Source organism: Patagioenas fasciata, chromosome 1 (assembly GCF_037038585.1).
Source record: "Patagioenas fasciata isolate bPatFas1 chromosome 1, bPatFas1.hap1, whole genome shotgun sequence".
In the NCBI taxonomy this organism is placed as follows: domain Eukaryota; kingdom Metazoa; phylum Chordata; class Aves; order Columbiformes; family Columbidae; genus Patagioenas; species Patagioenas fasciata.
The window spans coordinates 90,823,280-90,845,672 of NC_092520.1; the positions used below are offsets into that span (position 1 = coordinate 90,823,280).

A 22,393-nucleotide genomic window follows, 5' to 3' on the forward strand; every position below is an offset into this window, starting at 1 on the left:
CCATAGACCACAGAGCAGAGGGGAGCTGGAGGCTCAGCCTTTGCTGCTGGAGTGTGCAGCCAAGGGCTGGGCAGGACATGTGCCTGCTCAGTACCCATTGGCCCTTCCGCAGACAGAGGTTCCCCCAAAAACCTTCAAACTGTTTGTTCAGACATACTGATGTGACTTCCTACTCTAACAAGTTGCAATAAAGACAGAGAAGTGGCTCTAAAAAAACCCCCAAACATTTAATTTGGGCTGGCTTCATATAAAATACCACAGGTGAAAGGAGAATAAAGAGAAGGATTCAGTCTTACATGATCTATGAGTTCTTTGACCATGCCATTCCACTCTCCTTTGTCATTCTGGGCTCCATATTTACCATCAGAAACAAGCTTGACCTCATAGATGAAGCCTAAAATATTCGACAGCTCCTTTAGTAAGTCCAGGCAATAACCTTCAAATCTGTCATTTCCATACAAGGGCTTGTCAGACTTCTTGTACATAACGTAGGGATCTTCCTGTACAAAAGAGACAGTAGACATGTAGTAATAGAAATGAGGTTTGTTTCAGATTATATCAGTTTCTTTAAACTATGTTAATATTTTATAAATGGATTGCAACTAGATGGAAACGAGTAATTTACCATGTCCATTAAAAGCTGGTTTAGGTGTGTTAACAAATTCTCCGAATCAATTAGTGATAAGCATAAGGGCCCTAATTTTCAGTGGAACAGACCATTCATAGCTCCCAGGAACTTTAATTAAAGTAGCACTCAGCAGCTCCAAAATCATACCCAAGATCTGTACTCTACATTGTCCTACCTAAGGGACAAGAAGGGATATTGAAGGAGAGAGAAGCCTAAATAACAGAAAAAGAATCATAAGGGGAACCTAAAATTTTGTGTTCTGTGAGAAATAAATCTTTATTGGAAAAAAATCTTCAAATGTACAAAATAGCCGTGAGTTGAGCAGGGTTTTATGTGAGAGAGAACAGCATAGGTACATTGCAAAGTACCTTGTTGCTTTTTTTTTTAAATGATTTTGGATAAAAGAAGATCTGGGAAAGCAGGTTTCTGAGTTTAATGAGGCAAAAGACCTCTGGTAATAGAAGGGTAGTGCAGAAGGTGCCTTCGAGGTCTTTCTCTCCTGAGGAATTAGGCAGAATAATTGAAAAAAGTAGTATTACTGGCTGGGGAGAATGCATGAGGCTGAAGAACTCATGAATATCCAGTTGCATATTTTCCATTTATCAGTAAGGACATACACCAAGCTATCAATCCACTGCTTTATTTCAGTTCTCTTCATCTCATTTTCAGTAAAAAGGAAGGATGTATAAGCACCGACTGCAAAGCTGAGGATTTGCGTGTGTAAATTCTTCTGGGAAGAAAAGTATGCAGGGTTCATCACTGAAATACTGAAGTAACCTAAATAATTTTGGAGGTGGTGTTTCCTCAGAGTCTTTCATTGACAATGGGGTATTTTATAATCCATCATTTGGATGGATGAAGGTGTATGCTGATTCTGAGTCTAAATAAAAAAATATGCTTGAAAACAGGGTACTTTACCAAAACATCCTTTAACATGGAGGAAAACAGCCGTGGAGGGCAGAATGGAGGTTGTAAAGGTGATGTGGGGAGCCCCACAACCCACCATCAGCAGTGCCTGCATCCTACAGCACAACTGGTGGTGCTAGCTCTGCCCAGCCAGACTTACCAAAATGGTGGTGACGATAAGAGTTCGGTTAGCCAAGGAATCCGTGATGTTGGTCGATCGGTCCTTGTTGCTGTCTGTCATGTTAAGGCCACTGTATGAGTTCCAAACCCCAATCTGCACAGAAGAGAGCAGGTGAGCAGCTGCCTGGCTACAGTGATCTGAAATCTATCCCTAAATGCTGGCTGCCTGGGAGGGGTACACTGGCTCTGGTCCTCACAGAAAGAGACACCAGCAGTAGGAAATGCTAGAGGAGGGAAATGGCTGTAGGTCTGAGTACAGCAGCAACATCAAATGTCTGATTTAGAAAACACAGGGAACACACCACCCTTTCAAAAGCAGGTGGAAATGAATAAGCTGTAAGACTACAAGACATCAATACGGTGGTGCTATTAGCCAATTTGCTACAAAAGTGGAACATGTTAACTTTATTTCCTGCTAAAAAATGCCACATCTATTTATTTATTTATTTATTTAAACATGTTTGTAAACGGTAGAGTTGAAACGTGTGGCAAGACCTCTCTCTTTCAGTACAACAGATTAGAAGCTTGAATATATATATATGCTGAAGCAGATTGATGGATGCTCTGGCCTTTTGCTTCTGCTGTGCCTTCAGCAGATTTAGCAAAGATTATTCTGTCATTTCTTGACTACTATATATAACAAAACTAGCAAGGTGATACCATTTCACTCGCTGATCAGTAAATACAAGTGGCCAAAGGCAAATTCCTTTCCAGGCCAAGAAACAGTGAAAAATTGCAGTATTTGATGCCCAATTCAAAGCCTCAAGAGAAAGATCTTCATGTTTTCAGTGGATTTGGACCTACACCTTGTGAGGGTAGGAATTATAACCATGTTCATTTATTCGGATACATATATACTTAACATAAATGCAGTCTGAAAGCATTTTCAGGGTTTTTTTGCCTTTAGATTTATATACACAGCATGGCTGAGGGCTGGTGTGCAAGGGGCTGGCTCAGGGAGTTGGGTTTATATCGGACATTTGTGGAGATCACCAGAGGGATGGCGTGGAGGTCTGACATCTGCCATCCACAGAGCCCTTCGCATCACCACGCTTCTCTGCCAGCATGTTTCAGCTTTACCCAGGAGGGATCTGCCTTCCAGTTCCTCCCTGCTGGGATTGCCAGCGAAGTTGCCGAGTAAGTCTAAGGCAAAACCCACTGACTTGTCCTGTGTGCTGAAGGCCTCTATTTGCTGTGTGATGCTGTGTCATTTCAGACTCAGGCTGGACATTTTTTATTTGATTGTTAACTGAGGCAGAGATGGTGTTGCCTTTGTACCAAACCCAGCACACTAGTTTGTGTCTGCTGAGTGTGGATTTGGGGTAATAACTGTGTAATTTCAAACAAATTTAGGGTTTGCATCCCTGGGTGCCATTGCTTTCGCCTTTCACATACTTTTTTCCAAAGTACGCTTAATGGGGTAAGTCATGCCATTTTTATTTTTTTTTAATTATTTTTTCAAGCATTTATCAGTCATTCCCTTTGTTTCCAAAACTAGATCAGGTTGCAAAACTGATCTGGAAAGTACACACAAAATAAAATGTTGGAGATTATGATAACCCATGCCAGAAGTATAGTAAATAACCAGTATCCTTGAATTTGCACCAGCGTGGCTGAGTTAACTAAAGAGCTGTTCTGCTCATTGTTGCTGACTTGATATGCTTTTGTCAGCTGGCAGCAGGGAAGAGGAGAATAACCACGAAGAGCATGGAGCGACACAGTCACAGTGCATACAAAATACACCAGGAGACCGTTCTATGTCTGGATAAAAGAATGACACCACAGGTCAGCCTTGATTAGAGTGATGGAGGAGGTCAGAGGGGCACTGGAAGAATGAGGCCAAGGTAGTACATCACTATGGTGAATCCAGAGGATTTATTGCAGTTTAGTGACAAGTTTGAGAGGTGTCATATGCCCTTCTCAGCAAGCCTGTGCTTTGAACCAATTGTAATTTGGTTTAAATCAATTCAGCGTAACACAAAATGCCTAGAGTCAAAAGTGAGATTGGTTCAACAGCGTTCTGCATGTCAGGTAGGATGATCTGTTCACCAGTAATGAGGGAAATTAGGGCCTTTGTGCCTTAGCCTGATTCACTGAAGATTAAAACAAGGTTATTAAGTGTATGCTTTATAAGAACACAAAAAGAGTGGTATAGGATGTTTTGCACTGGTCTACTCCATAGCATTAAAATCCCTCTCAAAACAATCCCAAACCAGAACCTTCTAACTGTGTGTGGGGGAGGGGTGGGAAATAATAACATCTGTGTGAAATACATACAAAATATAATTCTAAGTGTTACAAGAAATTTTTATATTGTGACTCCAGAACACTTTGAACATGGTAAATGAAACTGTTGTCTTCTCCTTACAGAATGGCAGCTGTGGGTTGTACCTCCAGTGGGGAGCAGTGTGTGGAGCTGATCTCTGACTCCCACTTTGGTGCCTTATCCACCAGGCAGAGGCACTTCACATTAAAAGAGGGCTGAGATTCCTGGGGTAATTTAGAGCTTTTATAAACAACCTTGATTCAAATTTCTGTGTGTTAGTGAGTGACAGCGTCAACTTAACCATCTATATTATTTTCTGTAAGGAGCTAATAACACACTTGTCAAAATTTTGAGTCAACAATGCCTGAACATTGTCTGCACAGTATGCATTTTGTGGGAGGTAAAAAACCCCACAATCCCGCATGTTAAACCAGTCCTTGCTGCTAATGCTAATACACATTCAAAATGGTGCAAATTTACAACTCATGGTGAATCAGGAATGATAACAGCTGAGAAAAGGACTGCTTTTGCTGCAGCCAGGAGCTTCTATAGGGGGAAAACATAGCTCCCAAGAAATAAAATAATACTTTAAAAAAATGGTGGAAAAGCTAAATCCTGCCACGATATTTTTACTATTTGGAACTACAGTGTCGCAACTTGGGAGAAAACTTATTCTACTAGAAAAATTAACACTCTTGGATAGACTTTTGTCTCTAAACTGCAATATGAGAGTCACTAGCAAAACCCAAAGGATAAGTCTAAAGACCCAGCCCAAAGGTTTTTCATGTCACCAATCTGTGTACAAACCTTCTTCCACACTTTATATAAATGATTAGAAACCTCGCCAGCAGCCTTGGTACAGAGAAAAATAAACAGAGTGCTTCATTAAAAATGAAAACAGAACCAGTCTGGAGAACTGTGTAGGAACAATTACGTTTAAAGTCTCAGTGAACCCATCAGCAATTATCATTCAGAGTTAAGCCTGTATGCAGACCAAGGGCAGTGCTGCCTCCAGCTGACATGAGCTGGTGATGCTACCTGTGTTGGGGATTTTTGGACGCCCATAGCAGCCCCCTCCTGCAGTGCCCATTGGGAGCCCATGTTTGCTGGCTGAGGCCAGGGCAAGGCCACCCCGCCTCTCTCTGGGGCCCCCCAAAGTCCCCCTCAATCTCCAGCATGGGCACTGGCTGGTGGCGACTGGGTTTGGATGCCACCAGCAGCCCTGTCCATCAGGCCAAAGCATCCATGGCTTTGGGCTCCTTCCTATGGTCTCTGCAAGCCAAGGAACTATTCCTGCCTTACACCTCTGCATCTTTAGGAGAATTCATAAGTGGTAAAGTAAGGAAAACAACATATTTTGAAACAGATTTATTTTTTTTTTTCCAGAGGCATGCTCCCCTGAGTGTCCTGAAGGAACGTGATTTTCATTTGTCATTTGTTTGAATGCAGAACCAGTTTCTGAAAATTGTATCAAGCAGAACTTTCTGTTTTCAAACAAAGACACTACAACTCACTTAGCTCCCTGTAGTCTCACAATTTCAGCACAATTTATGATAAGCAGTTAGAGACGTGAGGGAAAAGCAACTGATCTAATCTCAAAAACATGAAGAGCTTTTAACATCTCAACTCTTTTTGAGATTATTACTCAACTCCTCCTTTTCTCTCTCTCTCGTGTCACATTTATTAAAAGCAGTTCATGTAAGATAAGTCTAGGTTTTATCTGTAGATATGAATTTACCACACCAAGGTACAGTGGCCAGAACTGAAGATAATGTGCTCTTAAAATAATTATTTCCATTCAAGTAATTATTCCCAGTCCCAAATTCCTATCCCATACCTCAAAATTCAAGGTGCACATTGTAAAATAATCAAACAATCTTAGTAGCTCTGTTTTGACTTTGACTTAAATAATCTTGAGCATAGTGGTTTTTACTCCGAGCACAGTAGATTCAAGCTGAGGAGTACAGACTTTCCTACACCCCTGTCAAATTAGCTTTCTGTCATTGTTTTACAAAAGATCTGGTTACCTTTTCTGTTCCTTCCTCCTTGAGGCTAATAATGTCCAAATCAAAATCCTTCCGTAAGCCATCAGTTTTGTTGAAGGTTATGCGCCCTGTCAGGCCATCCCACCGTGCCTGTGTGAACACAAAAACACTCTTCCCTGTAACGATCAGTAGGATCTACTCTGAAGCCATAAGAAACATTACATTTTAAATTAACCTTAGCATTGAATCACTCCCAAATAATTTTTAATTATATGTGGCTTTGTTACTTCAATAAAAAACACTTTCTTCAACCTTTTTGTTATCATATTTCTCTTCAATATGTTTTGTATTTTACAATCAGTAACAAGTTTGTGACAGTTTATCTGTATTGATTTACATATGCCTAGTACTGTATACAAAAAGACACACAGAAGAGAGAGAAAGAGAGAATAAAATCAGTATTATATGTCTGAAGATAGGCCAGTTTTGCATCGCATAAGGATTCACTAAGAAATTCAAAAAGGGAAGCTGCCATTGTCCAAGCTTTGAGTCCAAACCTCAGAGTAGGATAGCCTAAATCCACCTGCCTCTCTGGAGTGATCCTCTCTATCCCAGCCCAGGATCTTTTAAGTTCCGCATGATGTATCGGTAACAAATGACAACTGGTGCTGGATCGAGTCCCCAGAAGGTCTTCAGTGAACCAAGGCAGCTAACAATCCCAAATCACCAAAGCTTTCTCAACACTCCCTAGTCTTACATGATAGATACCACCTCTGCTACTCAGGGCCCAGAAATACAGATTTTTCTAGGATGAGATAAACGACAGAAGGGCTTTTGTCATTCTTGCTCAGTTTCTTGGACAGGTAGTGTTTAAATCTCCCCCACCAGCACTGGACTCCTAATATCCTCGGACTTTTCTGCAAATCCCAGCTGAATTGTTTCACTAATCCCCATGTAGTTCACATCACCAAGGATGAAGACACAAGCTCCCAGGTAAGCAAATGAGGAGCATCATTCCTGCCACTGCCTGTGCTCACGGGTGTTGATGGCACAATGATGACAGCTCTAAAAGCAGACTTCCAGGAAAAAATAAGACCTAATAAAAACTTTCTAGCGTAAGGTACACACAAGTCTTACATAGGTGTTTGAAGTACAGCAGGCAGCATTTTACCGTTCTATCATAATTAAGTGAAATAATATTTTCCTTGTTTTAAACATTAGCATCAGCAATAAGTTAAAGCAGTGGACTTCATACATCACTCTGTATAGCCATAATAATACCCTGTGCTGGGCAACACTTCTTCAGTGCTGCAAGATTAATGTCCATAACTGACTTTCTCTGCAATTTAAGTTTTCTGTATCTTGTAGGCTTCTCAGCAAGCTCACTTTCTTTTAAATGAGGTCTATGTGTCTCTCATGTAGCCTTTATTTTGTCCTCAAAGCTGAAGCTTACCTGTAAAAGAAAGTATTTGATGGATTTCAAATTGCAGACGATTTTTATAATTTGTTTTTGGGAACTCCTACATTAGATTAAATTCTTGAAAGGTAAAAAAAAGGCTAATGATAAATGATAGCATTTTTTTTCATGTTTGTCAGTCATATAATTCTTAAACTACAAGCTTTTCTACCGCACATTGTTATTTGCTTTTAATTTGTCGTAGATGGATAAGGTAAGGAAAGCTGCATTAAAAGACAGCAGAGTTACAGAATGGTGTCTCCCCTTCTTGTTAAATCTAAATTTTAGTTCTGAATCTGCAGGATGTCATCTCAGATGCTGGAGTGTTATCACCATGTGTCTCAAACAAATCTGGTGCGTCTAGAATTTTGTGGAAACATAGCAGGATTTCAAACCATGCTGAAGTAACATAAGAATAGAAGAACACAAATGCAACAAACTTTCTATGAGACTTTCCATCTTAATTACACAGGAACATATGAAAATCTCAGCTGTAAGCAGTGAAAACTTGTGGTTTTGTATGCTGATATAATTAAGATAGCAGGAGGGGACACATATGAATGCATTTCATTGTATAATATATCTTTCCCTGTCTGTCTTTTTATTACAATGACAAGGCCCCCATTTCTTATTGATAAAGATAGAACGTTTTTTGAAATGTGATCTTTAGAGATCAATTCCTCCTCAGAGGGCAATTTGCTTCTGTGAAATGCTTACATTTATTGATTATATATCAGATGCTCAGCTTCTCTGCTAACGTGATATGATCTTGAATAAAGGAATCAAAAAAACAACACATTATTTTTGGAAATGGTATCAGGAGCCTAAATCTCCATTCTCGTCAAAAAGATTTATATGGTGAAATGCAAGCTCACTTTTTAAAATAGACATAGGTGTTTCTACCCCCACACTAAAAATATGGAAGTAAAATATATGAACTGCATAGATATATGCTTGAATTTCAAGGTAGCAGAGAAGTGCATATGACTTAGATTTTAAACAGGAATCATGGAGTCTTTCTCAGAAGAGTTAATCTTTAGTGTTGAAGGTGTTTTTCAGATCCTGATGGTGAAGGCACAAGCTTCAAAAAAATGTTTAAATTCTAAATTTCATTAGTGATTTATATTTTATAGATTTTATTTATTCTAAATAAAAATAAAACATTTGGGATTGAGTCCAGTGAGCATAATTCAATTTCTGACTTCAAGACAGTTGTGGTGCATGTATGTGCAGCATGTCTAGACAGACAGGTGATGAATCTTTCCTGATCAGAAGCAGAAGTTTTCCTTAAGAAACAGAGGAAGGGACAGGCTAGGAACCTACAGTCTATCCCAGGCCTTCTGATGTCTGTGCTAAAACTTTCAAGCTTTTAAAACTATTTGAGGCCTAAAGTAAAACAGCCTGCTGCATGCAAAAACAGTGAAAATTATCATTGCTCTGAAATCATAGCTGTATACCACCACTTCTAGACACCTGTCAGGTAAATCAAGGATGTGAGTGCCAATTAGGCACCGTGTTCAGGCAAACAGAATAGACAGCAGTTGCACAGTTCTCAAATGCAATTAACGAACAGAAATGAAGCAGAACTTTCTGAGCAGTCAGAAACCACATGACTGTTTAACACAGCAATGGGATTTCATGCTTTTATACACAAGATTTATAGCAATTTTAATGCTTCTGCTGACACTCCATGTTAAATGTTACAGGATATAATAAAAATTGAATCGGAACCTAATAATACAATTCATCAAAATAAATTGCTTTTTTTGCACTCTGTCCTTGCTTTAATATTAGAGGAACTAAGGACACAATTTGAAACTCTTAGAGAAAAAAATTGTTTGTTTATATAATTTTGAATATAACTTGCAGCTTGATTAAAAAAATGTGATTTGCAGTGGCTTCGGTTTGTAACATCCTTTTCTTTCCTTAGATCTCATTTATACAGGGTTACAGGCTGCCTCTGACAACAGAACCGTGGGGAAATGCCGTTCTTTTGGGAGCTTGGTTTGCAGTGCTAGGGCAATGCAGTATTTGTCTGGGGTTCAAAATAGGGTCTCACATTCTTCAATACTGTGTTTTTATCAGTCAATTATTATTCCTGTTTCTAAGTTGTAAATATTTGATGACTTTCTCCTATTTATCAAATGAAAAGGGGTATTAAACCAATATGTTGGTTTCAACTGGTAGTTGAGAAGCGAGCTGTGTAGGACCAGCAGCTACTCAGACTCTTACTAAGCATTGGAAAGGCAGTAGATAGATTATGGATACATATTCAGTCATTTCTGAAGGCTTTTGGTACCTGACACAGCACAAATATGTGAAGCAACCTAATTAAAAGTGTGAAACTTTATATTCTTAATACTTTAAAACATTAAGCTCGTGAATAAACTACAAACTGGCATCTGGAGTTAAATACTCAAATTACAACATTGGTTTATGTTTAAATATATTGATGGAAAATCATAACAACTGGAAAAGGAACCTGACTCAGCTTCTAGGAACAAACACTCCAGAGCTTGTTATCAATTCGCACCAGCATCATAGGGTCTTTGTATCAATTTCCACTTCATCATCTTGAATCAATTACTACAGTTTCAACCAAAGAAAAATCAACATTTCAGCCACAGAATCAATTAGTCCAGCTGCTACCAGACTTAGTAGGACAAAACAACAGGTACATTTCATATTCTGTTTCCTTTGTCGTTACCAGACCTCACTCATATTTCTAGATTTGTAGTAGCAAGATATAATTAGATCAAGAAATCATAATGCAATGTGCATATAATGCATTGAGCTTTATGAAAAACCTCAATAGGATATACCCAATTTTGTAGATGCTGTATTGTGCTGCTGCATACAAAAATGTCAGTCTTTCTCAGACAAATTGATTGCTTTTTTGTTATATATTTGCCTTTTTCTTATTAATATATGTTTATTCAAAAACTTTAGTTATCCACTTATCTGCCTGTGGCATATTTTCTCTTTCTGAGTCCAGTGTCGCAGTGACAGATACTGGATAGCTGTGTTTCAGATTAGAAAACTTTAAATTTTTCAGTGTCCTCTTTAAAGTATTCAAAGTGCCCTGGTAAAACAAATATATAAAGGCATAATCTTATTTTAATTTTCAAGCTATCATGCTTAATAATGTTTCATAATGTGCAGACATTTCCACTCTTCTATGAAAATTCCACTCATTACAAAAACCTATGAAATAAAAAAGTTTTTCTGAACTTGTTCTTTAGACCTTCACTTGTAATTCGTCAAGCAATCTCTTTAGACTTTCAAACACAAATTTTAACCTTTTGTTGTTTCTATTGTTCAAAAACTAAGACCCCGTATTTTGAACGTATGTCTGGAGTTAATTTGAGAAGAAAACACTCACGACACACATATGCACTACCAAATCCAAATGAAACTGTGAGTATATCACTTAGTAAATATGCATACATTTTGAATTCCCTTTAAATGGTATGAGGAAATAATGTCATAACTCTTAACAAAATTTTAAAATATGTAGAGAAAGCAGTTTATAAAACTTCCGAGTGAAAAGACAAGAAGAAAACTTATTTCAGCATAGTTTTGTGGCAGAAAATGACCTGTTCTGTTGTTCAGCTCCCAAATCCCACAGAACATCAGGTTCAAACCTGACTTTGTGGAAGGTATTTGGACACTTTGCATCTGCTACTGAAGCCTGAATTATTGTTGAATATGAAAATTTTGTAAATTCACTAAAAATAACATCTTATGTGAAGACTGTTCTTCTATATGTAATGCTAAACGACAGTCTTCTTCATTCAAAAGTCTTACAAACACAATTTGAAACCTTATCCTAAGGGCATGTAATCAGAAGTTTTTCTGCAGATTTAATGGGAGCTTGGAAGATAAATTGGTTGGCTCAACTCTTCGGTATGGGAGAACCACATTCAGAAGCTAGAGTGAAGTCTGATCGAAAATAAGGATGTCTTCTTCTCTGTTCAGTTTTGTCAATGGGGTTATCTTGATTTTCGGTAGGTTGCTTCCTCAAGCATGTTAAAGGCAACCTACAAAGGCAAGTAAATGGACTGTATTTTTTTTTAATGATGGATATTTGGGCCAAGAATATTTATATTTTTAATTCTTGGTGTCATAATTTGTATTTTTATTATCAGAAACTACTAGGCAAAACAGAACATTAGCTATTAATTTAATGTACATTTCTAATTAACCACAGTTGTGAAGTAAAAGGTATTAACTTACACTGTCATCATGCTGTTGTTTTTCTTTCTTTTTTTAATGATGAATGAAAAAACTTACTGCCAATCATCTGACCTGGAACTGAGGAAGCATTAGTCTTCAACTCCTCAAATTATGTTTGCTCATTTACCATTGCACAGTGGCAGAGACATTCTAACATCATTGTTTTTTTGGACCTACGTATCCTCTAAAATGAACGCACTGTGTTTGGACTAAGATTAGGAAATTCATTTTGTTTCTGTGCTGGTTTACCAAAATGAACAAGTTGAAAGGAAACCAGTCTTGCCCTGAAGACAGACTCTACATTGTAATTTCCTTTAGCCACCATCTCACTAGAACATTTTACTTCAGCTAAACATGAGCAACCTAGAGTGAAAGACAGCAAAGCAACCTCTGCAAGTGTCTCCATGTCACCTCGGGTACGGCATCCTTCAGCTTTTAAGAACAGGTGGCAGATGAGTACACAAGGGGATCTCAAACAGCATATCAGGTGTAACAGAGTGACAGAGCTGCTCTGTTTAGTCAGTGTTACGTACTTGTAAAGAAGGTGAACATCTGCTTTAGTTTTGAATGAGTAACCCCAAATTTCTGATGAGGCCTGTGGTGCTAACTGACATCCAAATGCAGAGGCGGGCAATGACATCTGCTACATTGGGTCTTAGACTTATTAACGGATCAGAACTCTCGGGGTTACAGAATTACCGACAAAGATTAATGCACACGCACAGAGAATATTGATTGTGTTGCTTGATGGCAAGAGACAAGACTATGACTGAGTTCTTTTTCTTCTTTTTTTTCCACTCCCAACTTTTTCTTCTTGACTACAAAATCAGATACCTGAAAAATTTATAAAACACAGGCATACCTAAACCTACTGTCACCACATACTCAGAATACCATAGATCAGTGTTGCAGAATCTTCCAAAACCATACATACTAACCAAAATAGAAATGACCAAGGAAAGGTTTACTTTAGTTTTCCTTTGGTTTTCTTTCTGTTTTGGAAGAGAACACTCCTGCTCTATTAGAATTGCAGAGACAGTTGATATATATAAGTGACAGTGATATTGCTTCTAGTTACAGTGGAACTCATAATGTGCTCTGAGCCACACATCAACTTATCAGCTCTTACAATTAATCCTCTTATTAAATGAGATCCTCAAGGATTAGGAATATAGTGAGTTAGTGTACGACTTTTCCATTATCCTGGTCCAAATCTAGTGTAACAGATGTAATAGAAAGAATTTCAGCATTCATCATTACAAGGTTTTATCTACCCCACTGAAAATCACAATGCTTTGTAGTCTCTTTACTCGGAAGATGTCCAGGACTGGAATAGTCCCAGGCTTTTACTAAGCAGCACTGGAATGGAAAAGAGGAGGTGTGCGGGAAGCTTGCTCTTAGGAAGGGGTTTAGCCAGCTGTTATAAGACTGAGCACACAGTTGCCTTGAAACAAGAGAGAAATGGTGGTTAAATAGGGAAAAGGGATTTCTTAGGAAAGTCACCGGCTGTTCTGCAAGCCATTCAAGAGCACTCATTTCCAGAGGAGTGGCTGAGCTTAATGACGTTCAGGGGTAGTCATATGAAAGGTTTATGGTGTGACAAATTTGACAAATGAACCCTGAATACTTGAGGATGAAGGCTTAGGTGGATTCATTTCAGAGCATATGTTTGAAAAACCTTAGAGTTCTTTTAAAGCTTACACCTCCCAGGTTGCTTGATATCAATACCAGAGATGAGGGAGTGCGTGTGAAGAATCAGAAGGGAAGGTCAAACCTCGTCTGTTCTTCTTCCTAGTAAGAGCAGAGTCTGTCCTATCATGCATGAACATGACTGTCACTGAAGCATCTGGGTGGGATTACTGTTGACTATGAAGCTGGAAACCATAATTTTACGTTACTGCATTAATGTGGATTGGGATCCCATTGTAAGGGCTACCACTTTTATAGGTGAGACAGTATATAGAGAAATCCTGTTCCACACAGCTAACAGACTAAATACACTAACTAGCCATAATCCATCATTTACAGAGGGGAATCACAGCATTTCCAGCTCCAGGACTTTTTTACCTAGACTCTATGTTCCGCTGCTTCTGTTTTAGAGTGATGTAGCAGCTACAAGGATGGATGGTGCACAGCCTGATCCTTGGAGCTGCCTGCCAAGCAATGACTGGTTTTACCCTCTTGGGTAACCACGGCAGTTTTTGGAGCTGCCCTGAAGTGATTTGCTCAGGGTTGCACAGTCCGTGGCAGAGGCAGGAGCTGAACCAAAGCTCTCACATTCACCCAGCATTTCCCACACAGCATCTTGAGTGGGAAATATTCTCTCCAGCTGAGCTGTTGTCTTCTTACAGTGACATCGACCCACTGAATGACAGGGATGACACGGAGCCTGTGCGGGCTTTATGTGGTGCAAAGCATCATATCATTTCCAACTGAGATAATGGGACCAAGTGCAGACAAATTTGTGAATAAGTGAGTAGGAGGCAGCGCGGTTGAGGAACAGGTTGTTTCAATGAGACTACACTGCTCTAAAACCTAAATCATCTACATCTAATAGTTATTTCGTATGCTATTTGGAGCAAAGACTGTGCACAGTGAATGACTTGATGGTGATGTGACTAGGGTTCCTGGGAGCTTTTCCAATACAAACAAGTATGATCTAGCTTAGGCCATGCACTTAAATAGAAATATCAGTGTGCAGTAAAGGGTGAGAACTTTAAGTAGGCAAGGACATATAAAATATGTTTTGAAAAAAGGTTTTGTGTAGCAAATATCAAAGTATCCTCCATATATTCAGATAAAAACACCTTATAGTAATTCTTGCTCATTTTTTATAAACAAATCTACTTTTCAGGTAATATTTAATAAAGTAAAAATGGAATGGAAGAAAATCTACATAATATTTTTGTCAGATTTCCTGTTTTGATTTTAGATATCACAGTATCAGAACCTTGCAGATAATTTTTTATCAGTCCAATACGTATTTATTCTTAGTATGCAAATTCTAGGACCATTATTTTGCAATGGGTACACAGATCATTGCGTAAATTAAGTGATTTTCCACTTGAAGTTTTGTTTCAGAATATGAATCCCTATTGGCATTAAACTCAGCCATACATTATCTTCATGGAAAGCTGACTTTTATTTTCTAATAAATCATCATGGGATGCAAGTCTAGCAGTTGTTTTGTTTGCTCTTTTAATTAGGAGTTTTCAGTTCAAAGTAAGAAACAGTAATAGGTTTATATGAGAAATGCATCTATCACTTCATGGACAAGTATGTTTGTAAAAAGTAAAACAAAGAAAAATATTTCTTTTAATAACAGTGGATCAAACGCTAGCATCAAATTTTCTAGGAGAGAAGTCCTACCAAGGTAAATAGCTGAATTAATGTTTGGATTAACTAAATATTGCTGCATCAGAGCCCAGAGAATAAACGCAGCCAGCATCTATAGATGCTATAAATGGCTCAACACTAAAGCAAAATGACAAAGATGCAGGTGAAGAAATTCTGTTTTATGCCATCTTTCCCCAGTCACATGCATAGAGACACCTGTGCAGCAGAAAGATCAGGTTCACTTATTTTTTTTCATTCCACTCTGTAGATTTTTATTCCCATGAAAACACTCTTACATGTTGACTTTGGCAGAAATAAAAGACCATAAAACAAAAGAAATGTTCTGTTTTCTTACAAGATGTTTTGTGCTCCTTTGTCTGAAGATGCTGCCAATTTTAACAACAACAACAAAAATGATTAATGTCTCCCCAGATGGCTTGCTTTCCCTTCTGTCTTGTTTTAAATTTCTGCTTTTCTTGTAATGAAAAATCTTTGGTTCCTTCTTCTTCCAATGATGTTCTATGTTTGTTTTAGATTTAGCTAGTTATTATCAAGAATCCCCTGAAAATTACATCCTGTGATTTGATACCAGTTAATCAAGGCTTTGTCTGTTCCTGTCCCTTTCTCAAAATGTTAGTCAGCTCATCAAATTTGGACAAAATCAATCTGGATGAGGTTTTTTGGAAACCCACCACTGGTTTTGGAGGCAAGTATGGGCTAGCAAGTGACTAACTTCACTCAGAAGAATTATTACAAATAAGCTGAGCCAGAAGCTTGAAAAATATACAGTCTTGGTAGCCTCTGTATGACCAAGTCCACCCATCGTGTTGCTTTCTATGGTCATTACTCTACATGAAGAAGTGGTCCAGCTCAGAGGAGTGTTGAGACTTTTTTCCTGTGGTGCAGATCTCCCCAGCTCTTTTTGTGGTGACTGGAAATTATAACACCTTCCTGCTTTCCAGTCTTCCTGATTATGCTGATGGAGAGGTCTCTTTTTCTACATGGCAAGGGTATCATTTGCTTAAATGTCTTGAGTTTGGGAGAAAAAAATCCAGGAATTACATTCTTCAGTACATAGGATAAGCTTGTTGGTGGTTTTTGTTTGTTTGTTTTTGTAAAGAAGAAACGTTGAATAAAACCATTTATGGCCAATGTAACCAGAATGCAGGGTACCACACTCTGAATTACCAATATGCTTTCCAAAAGTAGGCAAAATAACAACTTAAGATAATGAAGATGGCCCTGTCATGTAATTTCATTTGTTGATGCTCAATCCATTGCTGTCCTCTTGTAGAGGTAAGGACTGGATAACTCTTTATTTAAAAATTAATTTTACACTTGAAACAGAGTAAAAGCAGGTCTTTGACACAGACCAGAGTCACACAGTGCTAGATGCTTTAAAACTGTAGAATGTGTTCAACAAATATAAAAACAAGCTGAATTAAGGTCTCACTTTAAATCTTTAACAATGAAAAATGATGTGAGAATTTAAGCAGGTTTCTTCAGGAACGTAATTTACTAACCCTTGTCTTTGTTGTAGGCCAGAGACATTCTATAAGGCATACCACTTATTACTTGTAGAAACAAGAATCAGCTAGCAGAGGGCTAGGAAACCCTTTATAAATTCTAAGGAAAGACTTTCCTGAGCTTAAGGTATTTGAATGAGGTTGGCTTTCCAGTCTAACTGGGATATCTTCACTCAGAAGAATTATTACAAATAAGTTGAGACAGAGGCTTGAAAGTTTTACAGACATGGTAGTGCCTGAATGACCAACTACACTTATCTTGTTGTTTTCTGTGGTCATTACATTAGCCTACACAAGGAATCAGTTCAGCTCAGAGGATTCTTGCAAGCTTGTAATGTCACACCATGAAAAGAGGCTGTATTCAATCACTCAATGCAAAATCTAGACAAATCACTCTCACTCCTGGTCTCTACTAACTAGATGTGCTTGAAATGTATCCTGTCAAATACAACATAAACTGAAAGGTAGATGTAAATGCTTCAGTTTTCTTTTAATCCTTGATATTTGTGTGTGTGACTTTGAGGGGATTTAATAAATTCACTCAAGATAAAGTCTGCATCTCTGTCTTTTGAAATACTTCTCTATGTAGTCATTTTTTAATTGCTACTTGATTTGAGGGAGAGGAGCTCATATCTGTTTAGATGATAACTGAATAACAGATAATAATTATTTGGGGGCTTATCTCATGCTTTAAAGGGGACGCAACCAGGGAATTTGATCATTCAATCATAAATGCCTATTTCATGTTTACACACATATTTCTTTTAGGAAAGGTGAAATCATCCTTTGTCTCTCTATTCCCTTTATGAAGAAGGACAGCAGCCTCCTTTTTCTTTCTGGGCACAGGTAAGATGTACTTCCTGCAAATGCTTCCACAAAGGCTAAAAGATTAGAATATCATTTAGATATGAATGATAATAGGTCACTGAGAGACAAAAGCTTCTGACAAGGATTTACTTTTCATTAAAAATATCTTACTAAGCTATTGTAGAAAAGTCTTGATCCCAGGCAGTGTATTTTATGTAATATTTTCCTTTGTAGTAGCTAGCTGATGACCACTCTGACCCCAAAGCTGTGCTCAGGGCTAGGGGGCTTTGGTCGACTTGCTTTTCTCTATGATTTTCCAAATGCTTCTTACAGTCACCATTAGCTCATGAGTTCTTTAAAGCATAGAAAGTTACTCTTTTTGTTTCTATAACTGGTTGTTCTACAGTGTGAGACATTTTTGTTAGTGCTTTTCTCCTATAGTCTTGCTGGTAGCACTTCAAGTCTTGATCAGTAAACAAATATACAGTGGGTTCTGCTACTGCTCTTGCCTGGCACACTTACCTGAAGTCCTAAAGTTGAGAGAGGAGTATCTTCACATTAAACTAGCCATCTTTTCTTTTCCTGTACTCTGAAAATTCAGAAACCAAATCCAAAACATACGCATTTGGGTTGGCATGAATCAAAAGGCAATATTTTGCCCTAGGATGTCCACTTTCCAATTGCTTTCAAGAAGAAGCTAACTCATGTGTACCTGAGGACCAGACAAAACCTGAAACTTGACTTCCAAGCAGGATAATGACAGGGTGAAAAAATTAATTCTCCATCTGATGAGTGAAGAGAAATGCAGCCTACGAGCTTCTATACAAGTCAGAGGCTTTCCACCTTCTGCTCATGTCCAGGCAGGTTCTGAGGTCCTTTCTATTACCATCAACCTGGCATTTTATAGCATTGGCAAAGCAAATGAGATGGCTGCAGTTTACCATCACTAAAATAGAATGCAAAACCCACCACAGAGTCATTGAAGTATTTGCTAAGCAATAGCACCCGCAGGACTCATTGCAGGCAACCTCTTTGTCTGAAAGTTGTTTACCTAGACTGCAGTACAGACAGAGAAGATATTTTTATTCAGATCAGTCTGTAAAATTCCTTCACAGACTGTCAGTACCATATCACAGAATAATAAAATTAAACTGTATTTTTGTGGGCCCAAACTATACTTCTGATTGCTTGACTTTTTTTTCCGTACCTATTCACTTGATTCCAGATTTATAAAGTTCATCTATCCTTGTTGAGCAAACCAGATGAACTAGGGAGGTCCAAATACATTTGCTATTTAGTTTCCAACATCTGTTACGGTCTTTATGGGAAATGTAATTTTTTCTTACTAAACCTTATCCTCTACTTTTAACAACCATCTTTTTTGGCTACAATAGAAATAGGAAGATAAGACTCTCAGAGTATTTAAATCAGTGTTTTACTGACCATGAAAGACACTATCTACAAAACAATCAGTAATTAGCTCACATATCTCACTCCATGCAAGAGAAGCTATCTGTACATGATAAATGTGAACTCCATAACTGTTTAAGCTTTGAATTGGATCTGCTATGTCTGGTACTCTTGGTCAAAGTACTTCTTCTGTTTTACGACTCCGGACCCATATGATATATACTTCACATCATCCAAAATAAGTAGGTCACCACTGTACAATTATGCAGGTGTATTCACTAATACAAAGTATTTTCCTAACTTTCAATTTCAGTATAATTATTCTTAAAACACACCACAAATTGTATGAATAGAAATGCTACCTCATTTAGTTTAAGGTTGAGAAGTAGAAGAGCGAATGTTCCCACTTAGATCAAATCAGAAGGGATCACAGAATCACACAGAGGGCAGAACGGAGGGCAGAAGAAGTTCATCTTTCTTACAGACACTTCTGAGACAATTTTCTCCTGTCTCCTACTGTTCCTGCTACAGTCTTCCCACCTCCTCCCCAGTGAAGGAGATGGATGCAGCATGGCTGATGTCAGTGTGATTGAAATAATCTTTACCAGTGCTGCTCCCCTGACTCCTTGGGGTGTTCCCGTGGTTGTGTTGCAGTGAGAAAACTATCTCAAAAGTTCCTTGATTCTTAAGTCAGGTCCTCAAGTATTGGGGATCTTGTATTTTCTTTAAACCTTCAAAGAGAGAAACTTACAAGGAAACTTTAAAATTCGTAAAACATCCTGTGTGTATAGTACCGTCTCAGTAACTTTCAATGATTTCTGTGAAGGTGAATCACCATGTTGTAGATCACCAATGGTAATTCTAAAAAATTTACTTAGAAAAGTTCAGAGAAGGTGATGACAGCTCTTCTACATGTTCTGTAACCACCACATGTCATGTCTTTCAGTTTACTCCTACTGTATTTCTGGATTCAGGTGTATGCCCTGATCTGCTGATGCCACTTACCTTGTACCTCAGCCTATAGGTCCTATTTCACCTACACAAGTGCTAATGAATATGGCTTTGACAGGAATCACGCTGTCACAGACAAGAACCGAGAAAAAAGATTAAATATGTATGGGACACTCCACATAATTTCCAATTTTCATTTCCACACTCTTCCCTAAAGGAAAAGTTTCCATTTGAAATTCACATTAAAAAGTGAATTTCTGGAAGAGTGAAAGCATTTCAGCCAAAATGTGTACTTTTTAGAACATATGTGGATCAAGCTAGCTCAGTGACAGATCCTTATGGGATAGTGCATGACTTCAAGAAGAAATTCACTTCTTTAGAAATACCGGCTGCAATATTTTCTGGATATTGATTACTGACCAAATAATCTGCAAAACAATTTGGATTAAGTGGTGAAACAAGGACAGAGCTACAGCCTCACTTTCCTTTCAATTTCTAGAATGGCTGTTGTTAGTTATATCACAATATTAGAAATTATAAACATCCACAATAAACATTAACCAAGGTAAAAGCCTGGAAAGTCTTATGGTGTGATAGTCTGAAATTGTATCATACCTAGGGTTTAGTAGTTTCTGGTTTTGAAAGACCAGATAAAATTTCCACCAGAATGAAAGCCTCAGACTTGTGTCTGAAAAATCAACAATGCTAAGAAGGTGAGAGAAAATTGGCTATCCAAGTGGCAGGAACCAGAGCATAGCACATGACAAAGAGCAGGAAGCAACAACATAGGTCAGGGTGGTAAAGAAGACAGGAAGGATTATGCTGACCATAAGCAGATGGTTTACACTTGCCTCTTTTATCAGATTCATAAATCTGGGTCCAAAACGCCATGGCTTGTGTCTGTGACACTGCAGGGAGCTGACAGTCATTTGGGAGGCACGCTGGGAGGCCACTGCTACCATGTAAACAGCATCGTACATCAGAGCTGCTTCAGTCTGCATGAAAAAACAGAAAGACCTTTTAAAGTAGTAATACTTTAGTAGTAATACAGTTTAAGTACCTTTTAAAGGTACTTCTTTGTGCTTGGTCCCCCCCGTTTCTCTACCGAGAACCATTGCCCTGGGCTGCTATTATGGAAAAGGCCACTAGCGGGCTCTCCATGGAAATCTGAGGTGCAACAAACTTCAATTTTTTGTAGCTCATAATAATTTCAGAGTATTTTTCATGTGAGCATTGGGAAGAAAACTTCATTGGGCAGCAACAGGAGAGGTCAGTGGGTCTAGCATAGAAAGGAGCACACAGGTAGCTCTGTGGCATGGAGAGGAGTTTTAACAAGTCTCAGGTGATACAGCAGCCTAGGTCCCATCCTCCAGGTGTGTCTTATGGCTAAGCCCTTCTCAGTACTCAGTCTCCTATAATTTCCTCATGGGATTTGCCAAAAACTCTCAGCATCTTGAGGTGCATAATTTGAAAGCACCATGAAGGTGCTCAAGCCAGTGTCTGCCTAGCCTGCAGGTTCACATTTCATGGTGAGTCTGTGGCAGGGCTGTCCGCTTGGGCCTGTACTTGCTCCTTATCACCACTCTTTCCATGCCCGCTTGTGGTATTGCTTTCTTCCTCGAGGGGTGGGCAGGGCCACCTCTCCAGGGAAATCAATCCCACCAAGCAGCTAGTAGGTATCCCACCAGACAGGTTTCTGCTGTCTCTATGTGTTTACTGCTCTCTTTTGGCACAAAAACAGCCCCATTGAGACTGGGCTAGAGCTGTTCCACTGCCATATCTCCCATGCCATCTTAGAGAGAGGTGAACTGTCATTTCAAGGTACTTTTTTGTGTTTAAATTGGACTTACACATCTTACTGCTTGTTTTCTAAGACAGGACAGATGAATATATCCCTAAGATAACTAAATATTACTGAAATTACTGGATGCTGGTTGTTCATCTGTGTTTTTTTTAAGAATGGGTTTATTGGTTTGAAGGCATTGCCAATAAGCCTCAAACTGAGATCGCACACTCTGTAATCCTCTATTGCTGGGAAGTTTTAGAAAAATCGCACCTTTACCTGCACTGTGCTTCAGTGCTCTTGTGTGAGGTGGGAATGGCCATGTTTTGCTTAATGCACAGGGATGCTGTAAAAATAAAGTGCTTACTTTTCTTGTAAAGCTACTGAAAAATTAAGTAGGGCCTTAAAAAAAAAGTACTAACTCTGAAAATGAGAAGCTGGACTCATTTATATGAACTGCAAGGCTAATTCATTTTTTATTCCTTTCCCATGTGATTCCTTTGGGAAATTAATAGTTTTGATTCTTTGTCTATTTCATTTACCTAAGTAAATTACAACAGCATCAGTCTTATCAGCACTGGAGGTTTTTGCTGGCAATCAAAGGTGATCTGAATTTATCAACTAAACTTAATATACTACAGATGAAGAACCTCTTGACACGGTAGTCAGGGTCTGCCCAAAACAATGCTTCCACTATCAGAGCAAACTGAAACATTATAAATGGTGAGGCAAGCAGAACAAGACAATAACAGCTATTCTCAGTGTCAAGTGTCTTAAAACAGATAGTTGTTCCAAACAGTCCATGAGACTAAAGGCCTGATCAAAAATCCCTCAAAATCAATGGAAAGATTCCCATCAATGTCAATGGATTACAGATCAGTTTTTACATTAGACTGGAGAACATGTCCCTTCAGGATTGAATT

General features: G+C 38.5%; 1 protein-coding gene across 4 annotated transcripts in view; it reads right to left on the reverse strand.

Annotated features, from left to right (window-relative positions):
- Nucleotides 1-22,393, reverse strand: part of GRIK1 (glutamate ionotropic receptor kainate type subunit 1) — a 172,444-nt gene that overhangs the window by 30,625 nt on the left and 119,426 nt on the right. For all 4 annotated transcript variants that reach the window (XM_065862613.2, XM_065862614.2, XM_065862615.2 and 1 more), the window contains exons 7-10: nt 20,539-20,682; nt 6,008-6,115; nt 1,695-1,808; nt 297-500 (exon numbers count right to left, since the gene is read on the reverse strand). In XM_065862613.2, the coding sequence (XP_065718685.1) occupies nt 297-500; nt 1,695-1,808; nt 6,008-6,115; nt 20,539-20,682 (570 nt within the window). The remainder of the gene's footprint in view (nt 1-296; nt 501-1,694; nt 1,809-6,007; nt 6,116-20,538; nt 20,683-22,393) is intronic.